This window comes from Pseudorca crassidens, chromosome 11 (assembly GCF_039906515.1).
Source record: "Pseudorca crassidens isolate mPseCra1 chromosome 11, mPseCra1.hap1, whole genome shotgun sequence".
NCBI lineage: Eukaryota > Metazoa > Chordata > Mammalia > Artiodactyla > Delphinidae > Pseudorca > Pseudorca crassidens.
In genome coordinates, this window is record NC_090306.1 from 94666148 (window position 1) to 94677893 (window position 11746).

Consider the following 11746-nt stretch of genomic DNA (forward strand, 5'->3'; position numbering starts at 1 on the left):
AGTTTTACGCAATGACCGGGCTCTGCCACCTCAACAAAACCCTGGCCTTGGGTGGTTAGTCTGTGCTTATGAGGTTGAGATTAGATCATTAATTGTTTAGAAGGTGCTTATTTAAAGTGGGCCTTATTTCTCTTATCTTTTCGTACTGGGAGAAATGCATAATAGATAGAAACCGACCTGGATTGCTCCGGTCTGAACTCAGATCACGTAGGACTTTAACCTTTGAACAAATGAACCCTTAACAGCAGTTCCACCATTAGGATGTCCTGATCCAACATCAAGGTCCTAAACGCTGTTGTCGATATGGACTCTAGAATAGGATTGCGCTGTGATCCCTAGGGTAACCTGTTCCGTTGATCAATTTTTTGGATCAGTAAGTGATATTATGCTTTAGCTAGTAGGTCTAGGTTTTAATCACTCAGAGGGATTTTTGTGCTCCAAGGTCACCCCAACGAAACTGTCAACCCATGTGAAATGTTGTTATTCCTTGGTGGTTTAAGATTATGGTTTTTGGGTTGATTAATTGAATCTCCACAGGGTCTTCTCGTCTATATTTTGTTTTCCCCACCTCTTCAAGGGGAGGTCATTTTCACTGATGAATAGTAAGAGACAGTAAAACCCTCGTGTGGCCATTCATACAAGTCCTTATTTAGAGAACAAATGATTATGCTACCTTTGCACAGTCAGGATACCGCGGCCGTTTAACGATTGTCACTGGGCAGGTGGTGCCTCTAATACTGGTGTTGCCAGAGGTGATGTTTTCGGTAAACAGGTGGGGTTTGTGTTTGCCGAGTTCCTTTTACTTTTTTAAATCTTTCCCTGAGTGCACCCCTGTGTTGGGTTAACAGTGTTTTTAATAGATGATTTAGTGTTGGATTGTATTTACTTACTGTTGATTATCAGTACGTTATTAGTTGCTGAGGTAAGCTTGTGCAAGGAGAGATATTTCTTGTTACTCATGTTAACAGTATTGCTCCTGTAGTCATAGATTAGCCCAGTACTAAGGCTAGGAGTTGATTTACTTAATATTGGAATTGAAATGTGTTTTGTTGTTGGGCTTTAATGCTTTCTTCATTGATGGCTGCTTTTAAGCCAACTATGGTATAGTTTGTTTTTACTCTCTAGTTAAGGTCGTATCCATTTCTAAAAGACTGTACCTTTTCAGACTAACATTTAAATATACGTTGAAGCTTATTATGGTTTTTAGTATTATTTAACGTTGAACTGAAATTCTTTTCCTGGACAACCAGCTATCACCAGGCTCGTTAGGCTTGTCCCCTCTACTTATAAATCTTCTCCCTATTTTGTCCCGTAGATGAGTTTGTTCTAGTAACTGTTCATAAATAGCTCATCTGATTTAGGGTAGTTTAGCTTAAGTTCTCTTTGTTAAGCTGTTACTAGTTAAGTCATTATGCAACAGGGACGAGGGGTAAGCTTTGCTTTTTATTACTTTTAATATTTCTTTTATCATTCCCTTACTTTCTCTACAGCGCCATCAATGTTTAAATTTCTATCTCCTATACTTTAGATGTCTGGTGAATGTGTTATTTGACTAGCTTGTGTCAGTATGGTGGGAAAGGTGTGGGCTAGGTTTAGTTCTAGACATACATAGATCATGAAATCTAGGTGTAAACTAGGCGCTTTATTTAAGCTATGTCTTGTTTTATCCAAGCACACTTGCCAGTATGCTCACTTTGTTACGACTTACCTCCTCTCATATAATTGTTCAGCATGTGTTGATGGACTGTGGCTTTGTCATGGCACCTGACGGGCTGTGTGTTCATGCTTCATGGCCTTATTCAATTAAGCGCTCTACTCTTAATTTACTACTAAATCCTCCTTTAGTTTTTAGGTTTCATAAAAACTTTCGTGTGGATAAAGGGTGTTCTTGGTGTAGAAAATGTAGCCCCTCTCTTCCCACCCCCTAGGTTACACCTTAACCTAACCTTTCTATGTGTTATAATTATGCTTACTTTTGCTCCTTTTTAGGGTTTGCTGAAGATGAGGTGTATAGACTGGAGTAGCGAGGGTTGGTGAGGTTGGTCGGGGTTCATGGATTATAGAACAGGCTCCTCTAGAGGGGCGTGACTTTGAGTTTTAAGCTGTTGCCAGTAGTGCTCTGGCGAATAGTCTAGTTCTTATGACCGTTTGGGTTTAGGGCTAAGCATAGCGGGTTATCTAATCCCAGTTTGGGTCTTAGCTATCGTGTGATCAGAATATATTAATAAAGTCACTTTTGTAGTTTACTTTTGTTTCAATTACGGCTTTTTACAGCTTAATTAAGGTTTAACTTTATCTTGTATGGTTCTTTAACACGCTTTACGCCGTAGTTCTATTAATTCGGGTCAATCATGTGACCGCGGTGGCTGGCACAGACATTTACCAGCCTAATTAACATGGCTTAGTCACACTTTCGTTTATGGCTCAGTTTTTATCACTGCTGTCTCCCGTGGGGGCGTGGCTAAGCAAGGCATTGTGAGCTGCTGGTGTGGCGTGCTTGACACCTGCTCCTTTTGTTTTGTTTTTTTTTAATTTATTTTTACATCTATATTGGAGTATAATTGCTTTACAATGGTGTGTTAGTTTCTGTTTTATAACAAAGTGAATCAGTTATACATAGACACATGTTCCCATATCTCTTCCCTCTTGCGTCTCCCTCCCTCCCACCCTCCCTATCCCACCCCTCCAGGCGGTCACAAAGCACCGAGCTGATCTCCCTGTGCTATGCGGCTGCTTCCCACTAGCTATCTATCTTACTTTTGATAGTGTATATATGTCCATGCCTCTCACTCGCTTTGTCACAGCTTACCCTTGCCCCTGCCCGTGCCCTCAAGTCCATTCTCTAGTAGGTCTGTGTCTTTATTCCTGTCTTACCCCTAGGTTCTTCATGACATTTTTTTTTTCTTAAATTCCATAGTGATTTAGGGGGCATTCTCACCGGGGTGAGGATACCTGCATGTGTAATTCTATTAAAAACTAATAGAAAGGCTGGGACCAAGCCTTTACGTTCATGGGGCTAGTGGGCCCATGTAGACATTTTCAGTGTCTTGCTTTATGAGATGTTCGAGCAACTTTAACTTGCTGCACAGAGGTGATGCTTGTATGGTTGTATTACGTGGCTTATGTCAGATTTAGTATTAGATTTTTGATAAAATGGTTGGCGAATCTAGGGGGATGTCTGTCTCTATGGGTGGTGGATATCTAAGTAGCTCATCTGTATGATAGGAAGGGGGTTGAGGTTGATTCACTGGGATATCTAACTGTTCTAAGCCGTGGGGGGAAGAGTAAAGCGCTATGTCCTGTAACCATTAACTGATTGGCTCTTGCCAAATAACAAATACATCCAAGTCCAGCTACAATTTGCTTGACTGTGTTAAGACCTTTTAAAGTCATAGCTGAGTCTAAGCACTTTCCCCCACAAAAATAAAAAATACCAAATGTATGAAGTCACAGTTATGTGTGAGCATGGGCTGATTAGTCATTAACCCATTGAGATGTCTTATTTAATGGGAAAGAGTGGGCGATTTTAGGAGAGATGGCCCTGAAGTAAGAACCAGATGTCTGATAGAGTTCATCAATGGAAACCCTCACAAGCCATGGGCCTGGAGCGAGAGGAGGGACACCTGCTCAGCGGGCTGATGGTTTCACGCGACCTGGCGATTAAGCTCGTGATCTAATGGACAGGATTCCAAACATGTTGGCTTGGACCCATTTAACTCAATGTGCTGTGTACGACCAATAATGTATATGTACTATGTAATATTAACGATATAATGTACATGCTTATTAGGCATGTGGTAAATAATGCAACGCACGATTATACATACAATGTACGTGCATATATACACGGGAAAGAGACATTACAGCGGTTATGTGGCGGTAACAGACATGCACAATACGCATAGCACGTATGTAGTAGAATGAATTACTTTTAGTACTGACATAGCACTGTCGTTTTATGAATGTCTTATAATATATTTTTTTCAGGGAATCGTTTATATAGAATTTCAGCTTTGGGTGCTGGCGGTGAAGTTTAGTGCTTCTTCCAAGTGTCTCGGACAGATATGTTGTTCTCCTTTTCCGGTTTACAAGACCAGGGTATTGTGTTATACTACAAAGACTCTTCATTTTAGGAACTTGTTTTCAATGAGACTAGTTACTGGTATTAACACTAGGATTAAAAGAAAGTATAAAATGGATGCAAGGGGCTTCCCTGGTGGCGCAGTGGTTGAGAGTCTGCCTGCGGATGCAGGGGACGCGGGTTCGTGCCCCGGTCCGGGAGGATCCCACATGCCGCGGAGTGGCTGGGCCCGTGAGCCATGGCCGCCGAGCCTGCACGTCCGGAGCCTGTGCTCCGCAACGGGAGAGGCCACAACAGTGAGAGGCCCGCTTACCGCAAAACAAACAAACAAAAAGAAATCACTGCCTAATTAAGATAAAGCTGCTGGAATCAAAGGTGAGTTGATACTGGAAAAGTAGGGCTAGAGACCACCAGAGACATCAAACCCTGGGGAGGGGTGAGAGAGGAGCCCCTGCTACTTCTCCTGGAGCCCAGCAATCCTAACTCCTGGGCTTTTTCCCATGTTCAACCCTTTCACATTCCTGGCCTCTTGTTGCTAGTTCCCCCTCCCTCTCCCTTTATTCTGCCCCCAGTGTCTTCTTTAGTCCAAAATAAGTGGCTTCTCTCCTCCCCGCACTCTCTAGGCCCCTCTCCTCCCTTCGTCCAGGCTCCATGCTCCTTCCTTCTCTCTCCCCCACCTGCCACCTGCATTTATCCCTCCCCTGCTGTGCTCAGCTACAGAAATGCCAAATTCCTAACACCTAGCTACATCTATGTTATCTCGCCCTCCTTTTCCCTCTAACAAGGTGCCTCCGTGCCTTGGCCCCGCAAGTGTCCCTGGTCCCTGCACAGCTCGGGGAGTGGCGGAGTCCAGCCCTACTGCAGACGCTCATAGATGCCGGTGAGCACCTCCAACTTCTTCTCCAGCTCCCGGGCCTGCTGCCTCAGCCTTTCAGCCGACTCTGTCTTTGCCCCCTCGTGCAAGTGCTTTGCCTCTTTCACCAGGAAGGCCACTTCCATCAGAAGGGAGAGACCTGCAGTGCCCGCACCCACAATCCGGGCTCCTTTGGTCATTGCCAGAGCCCTGCCTTTGAAAGTAACCTCTTCCTGCTGGCTGCTTTGGACTGAGATTATTCCACTGCTGATGAAGACGTTTGCGTTGGCTGCTAAGCCAGGGTTGCTTTTGACCGTCTCCATGGCACGGATATTCATTCCAATGCGTCGCACAGCTTCTGTGAATTTCTTTGTTGTGCCAACAGTTCGGGGGCTGATCTTAAGTGCCTCCAGGAACGCCAGTTGACATCAGGCGACTAACTCCGGTTTTTGCTGACAACGTGCTGACGTGTTCCACAATGCTGGTGGACACACTGGTCACAGCAGCCGCTGCTCCCAGCCCTAACCCAGTGGCCGAGAGTGCCAGACTCGCCCCCGCTGTCATGGGTGCCAAAGCCAGGCCAAGTATGGTCAGGACACCAGACACAGCGCCAGTGGAGATGGCCACAATGTTGGAGATGGTGCAGTCCCTGTGGACCTTGTCAACCTTGTCTGCGAACGCGTGGAGCTTTCCTATGAGCTCCTCTAGCTCTCATTTTACCAGAGGGAACCTGTTCAAAAACCTCTTCCTGTCCAGCTGGTCTTTTCGGAGCGTGACTTGGTACTCCACGGCCAAGTCTGTTTTTAGCTCACTCAGATATTGATGCAGTGCATCTGTGTCTTCCCTGTAACAATGAAGGTCAAGGGATTAGAAAGACAGTTTGCTTGTCCATAAACTAGGCTCAACAAGATCTATTCTGTAAATCACAGAGATTTTGTTATAAATCAAATAGAAAAGAATTTCACAAATGTAAATTTTTCTCTTTCAACATTAAACACATATTTTTGTATCTTATAGATGCTCCATATACTTATTCAATCATGGAATAAATAAGCAAAAGTCATCTTAGGATACTTTTAACTTAACATAGGTATTTGAGGGAATTCCCTGGAAGTCCAGTGGTTAGGACTTTGTGCTCCCACTGCAGGGGGCACAGGTTCGATCCCTGGTTGGGGAAGTAGGATCCCACAAGCTATGTGGCACGGCCAAAAAAAAAAATGGTATTGGATAAAGACGCCTCAGAGGCAGGTCAACACAATTACTTCCAAAGAGTAGGCAGAGTGGGAACTCCACAGAGAAGCACAGAGAAGTGGGATTGGAGCAGAAAAACCTTCATTCAGAGAACCTTAGTGTGTAGTGAGGAGTCAACCTGCTCTTTGCCCTTGGCCACTGGGAAGTGGTCCCTGAGCCCCTAGAATATTCTGACTGATAGGAGTGTCCTCGTCTGCCTGGGCCTTTGGCCACTGGACAGGCTAACAGGGTGACATGTGATGGGGCCTCTGGGTCACGTGGTATCACATCTGACCTCTGGAGGAGCTGGACACTAGGGCATTAGTCTGACCTCCGGGAGGGCAGGAGACAACCGCTCAGCTGTGTGGGCAGCAAGTGACTGAGCCCAAATAAAACTCCATACGCTGAGGGTCCTGTTGAAAAAGGTTCACTCCTCGGTCAAGTTTCAGTCAGGCTCTTCTGAGCCCTCTTCTCCAATAGGCCTCAACCTCTGCCCTTTGTGTCTTGTACTTGACGGCCTGTATTGCCCAGTCCCAGCAAAACTTCGTCCAAGTCAGTTTAGTGAGAAGCCTTCCCATTGTTTAGATCTTATCATGTTTGATATCTGATCAAACTCCTCATCTCCCACCTTTGATGCATACGTCCTTTACTTGCTTTTAGCAAAAATCCTGTCAGCAAATTTCAACAAGAACCCCTCTGCCCTCGATGTCTCCTCTCAGTGATTTTCCAACCCACGCCCCTCACTCTGATCATTGGCTACTACCAATCCCCACTCATCTTTGCTGTGTTCGGACGTGCGCCCATCTGTCTCCTCTGCTGCGATGGTCTTCACGCCTATCACGATAGTCCTGAAGAGACTCTCCCTTATCGTTTTAACAAGAGTCAGAATATATTTCTTTAAACAGGGTGAACGTCCCTGGCGGGCAGTGCTCCGTGTGCCCTGCCACACACTGAATCCAGGACAGGGACACGGCCTGAGGACAATGGAAGCTTCCTGTGTGAAACCCGCCCAGACTCTGCCCTGCGGCTGATGGGAACCGGCATCCTTCCCTATAATAAACCATAACTGGGATCGTGACAGTTTTCAGGGAGTTCTGTGCCTCCTTCTAGGGAATTCTCACACCTGATGGTAGCTTTGGGGATCTCCCAAATTTGCCATTGGGGTCAAATGTAAGGACAGTCCTGGGGACTGTGCCCTCAGCCTCTGCAGACTGGCTAATTCTACGTATTTAGAGGTTTTTTAAACCTAAAATCAGAGCTAGAAGGAACCTTAACGATCATTTTGCCTGGCATCTGCTGTCTTCCAAGCCTGATGCCCTTGGCCTTCCCAGCTGAAGGTCACTAGGTCCCTCTGCTGCCCCAGTTGACTGGGAAGCAGGTGATATGCTATTAACCCTCGTTCCCCTTGGACTCTCCAGCCCGCCTCACTGATTCCTGACCCATCGCCCAGCACCCCCGACCTCTCAGGGGTCACCAGCCTAACTCATACCTTAGCTGGTGACAACCACACATGCCTGCACACCAAGGCCATGTGCGACTTTATGGAACCTCTCAAAGATTCAAGAGACTTTAGGAAACATCCACATGAACTGCTAAGCCTGGAGAGACCTGCATTCGCACAAGCTGGTGGAGGAAGACTTTTCCTCTTTGGTGGGGACTTGTGAAGTCTCGTCAGAATCCCTCAGATGACACAAAATCGGCAGCCACTCATGGTGATGCTGGAGGTCTCACTAAGCCACACGGCCTTCCCACTGGTCAGGGCTACTCTATGTAGATTGGAAGAGGGTCCCAGATGGCAATGGAGAACCCCAGGCCCCAGGCAGGGTGTGGAGGACACAGTCACCCAGGGCCCTCTATGCTCAGCATGAGGGGATCGAGTCAGGGAGGGAAGAAATGTCCCCTCTCCCACTCACAGGACCTCTGCTAGGGTCACAGCCCCTTCAGTTTTGTGTCCTAGGGACCCACTCGCCTCACTCTAGTCTTGGCTCTGCTGCCCAAGCCTTCCTACTAGTCCTCCAACCTGGACCCCTCTGCTCCATCCTGACCCCTGGGTCCGACCCTGGTCCAGGCCTCCCTGGGCCTTTGGACGAGATGATTGCACTTGGTTCCCCGCCTCTGACCCTGCAGTTCACTCTAAGACCATCAGATTGAATTGCTATTCCCACTGGACACATGACAAATCTGAGACTCCAACTCTTAAGCTCAGAGTCCCAGAGCTGGGCAGGGGTAGAGTCAGGATCCAACCCAGCTCCATGCAATCCCACTCCAGCCTCTCTGCCTTACGGGCCAGCAGGATCCTGCAGTGTTGATACACTTCCTAAGATGGAGATGAAAAGGGCTCCAGCCAGAATCCCCGGGAACGCAAACTGATGGTGTCAGGATTTTCTGACTTGTCCTAAATAGAGTCCTGCTTGGGCCTCATCTACAGGAAGAAGACCCTTGACTCCTGTCTCTTCCCAACAGCTTTTGAGAGTTAACATTAGGAACCTGGGCCACAGTGGGAAAGCTCCGAATCCTAACCACTAAACCACCAGGAAATTCCCTGTAGACACTGTTCTTCAAAGCAGTTGTCTAAATAGTGGTGGCGTAGTGTTGGATGCTCAGGTTCCCTGAAATAGAATACGCTGCACCTCAATGGCCACCTTTATTCACGCAGGGAAAGGATTTTTCCATTTGGAGGTGAACGTGTTGGAGTCACAGGGTCCGGAGAAAAACGGAGAAAGCTATAGGAAGAGACAAACCAAAACCGGATAGAACCAGCTGGAACCAAAGTGGCAAGGTATCTGACCTCACCAGACCCTCAGTCTCATTCTAGGCTGATTTTACTACATTAGCTACTAGATGACACACCTACGGATGACCATGACCGGAAGATGCAGACCAAAAAAGGATCAAAAGGGCGTGACACCCCATTTCCAGGAGAGCCTGACCACTTCCAGCAGGGTCTGGAAAGCACCCGATAAATGAATGTTCTCACGTTTTGGTAGTGAAACAAACAAACATTCACAATAAATGGGAAAAAGTCTGTAATGACTATAAATAAGCTCAGGTCAGTACAGGGCAGGGTTACTGTCCAGATGAGTTACCAAACACCTGTGTGTGCTTCAGAAAGTTGGAGGTGATAGAATTGCTGATAAGAGACTGGCGACCAGTGTGTCTCTATGTGTGGGCTGGGACTTGATGTAAAATCGATCTCCCTCTATATCCACACAAAGAGGTATTATTCTTGTATCACAGAAGAAGAAAGTGAGACTCAGACAGGATAAGGGACCACCCAAGGCCCGCAAGCAGAAAGGTCAGAGGTTGAATCCAAGGCCAACCATCAAGACAATTCTTTGAAGTCTCCTTGTATTTAAAAAATTGTGATTTCTTCATTCTACTCTGTCGTATACTATGGGGCTTCTTTGCAACTAATTTCTGTAGTGTATACAGAAGTAGAAATATAATGTTGTATACACGAAACTTATAGAACGTTATAACCCGATGTTACCTCAATTAAAAACAAAGTTTCAGTGCTTCCCTGGTGGCGCAGTGGTTGAGAATCTGCCTGCCAATGCAGGGGACACAGGTTCGAGCCCTGTTCTGGGAAGATCCCACATGCCGCGGAGCAACTAAGCCCGTGCGCCACCACTACTGAGCCTGCGCGTCTGGAGTCCATGCTCCGCAACAAGAGAGGCCGCGATAGTGAGAGGCTCGTGCACCGCGATGAAGAGTAGCTCCCGCTCGCCACAACTAGAGAAAGCCCTTGCACAGCAACGAAGACCCAACACAACCAAAAATAAATAAATTAATTAAAAAAAAAGGGTTTCCAAAAAAAAAACCAACCAAAAAGCTGTTAAAAAAAAAAAGTTTCAGACCACACGTCATTGTGTAAAACTACCATGGGAGGGAGAGGATTCCTCCTGCTAATCACAGACACTCCAGGCTGGGCAGCGGAGGGCGATTCTCAGGTGGGGGAGGGGTGGGACCCCTGGCTCTGATCCTATGATCAATCCCCATCACCTCTCTCTTCTCCAGGCTGGCCCCAGGGGACCCAGCTCCCCACTGGCTCCACTGGACCCAAGCTGAACTGTTGATAAACAGGAGATCACCTGGTTCCGGAGGAGAGTTGAGCCTCAGGAATTCACCAGCCCAGCCCCCCCTCAAGGATCCCAGTCTGCTGGGATGGCGGCTCCTGGCTTCTAATCTGCTCTCCCCTCCCTTACCCTTCAGCTTGACTAATTTGCTCTCAGGGCAGCTCCAGGGAGGACGTGATTTGGTCGCTGAGCAATGCAGTGATGGGGGAGGAGCAATCCTGAGGAAACGAGACTCAAGAAAACGCAGTGCTCATGTGGGTGCGTCTTCCCCCTTCCCTAAGGGAGAAGGGAACCCAGGGCTTACATGGAGGGAACCCACAGCACTAAATCGTGCATTGATTGGATGGGGGTGGATGGGGGAACTAACTGAGCACCCGCGTCTCTGCAGGGGTATTGAGATCCATAGAGCCAGTACCTGCCTGAGGCAATTACACCTGGCAAGCAGGTGCCCTGACAGAGCTGCAGGCAGTTGCGGGGGTGGGGGGGGGGTGCGGAGGGGGTGAGAAGTCTGGGGGAGGGGAGGTTTCAACCTGAAACTAACAAATTCCAGGTAGAGGGGACAGCAACCACACTTAGGCAGGACCTGCTGTGTGGCAGGCGTTGGCCCACGCCACGAACACACATTACATTTGATCCTGAAAACAACATAGGGAAATATTATTCTCATTTTACAATTAAGGTCAGGTAAGGTGCTCCAGGTCACACAGGTGGGAGGTGGCAAAGGCCAGGCTGGGGCTCAGTTCAGGGTCCACTGAGCCTCACAGAGCGGCTGGGCTGGCAGCAGGGCGAGAGCTGAAGGCAACAGGCTCTGTGGTACCGCCTCAGGGTCTAGGAGCAGGGGCGTTGCTGGGACAAAGGGAGAGGCCAGGAGAAGCCTCCAGGGATGCTGGCAGACCTCCTCTCCCCACCTGGCCCGGCCTCCGGGATTCCCATCTGCTGCCCGCCCCCACCCATGGGCTGTCCTGTCCTCACTTCTGAGTCACTTGCTGGATGGCGGTGCAGGACTAGGGGGTGAGGAAGTGAGCATCTTGGTCCTGGCTCCCTGGGGGGGGGGGGGGCCGGGAAGAAGCCTGTGGGGACAGACCCCTGGGTTTGGGGAGCTCCTCTTGGCCCCTCGTGGGGGCTCGAGGATGCTTATCCATCCCGTTCTTGGTTCTTGATTCCTCTGTTGGTTAACTCAGCCTGGGGACACCACCCTCAATTCTAGGTCACAAGTAGGAAGCTGCCAGAGAAGAGGCAGCTGACTACCTAAGTAGCAGGTTACTGTGCTCATGGTGGCAGCAGCTGGGGTCTCAGAGTCTTCCCTTCAGCTCGCCCGCCTGTGTCAGGCTGGAAGGAGGTGTCGCTTCACCCTTGGGAAAGAGAAAACAGACTATGGGCTTGATCGTGAGTGAGCAGTGGCTGCAGGGAACAGCGAGGGGCGAGTTCTCTGGTGGGTTCCCCTGGGACGGCCACCAGTGCCACAGTGGACTTAACCCAGAGAGGTTCTCTGTCTCCTGGGCTCTG

General features: G+C 48.2%; 1 protein-coding gene across 1 annotated transcript; it reads right to left on the reverse strand.

Moving 5' to 3' along the window:
• Positions 1-3504: 3504 nt before the first annotated feature.
• Positions 3505-9028, reverse strand: LOC137202944 (apolipoprotein L3-like). Its single transcript, XM_067698716.1, is given in 4 exon segments — positions 3505-5351; positions 5353-5778; positions 6896-7027; positions 9015-9028. Coding segments are annotated over 4 exon segments (987 nt in total). The 3' UTR covers positions 3505-4936.
• Between the last annotated feature and the right edge of the window lie 2718 nt (positions 9029-11746).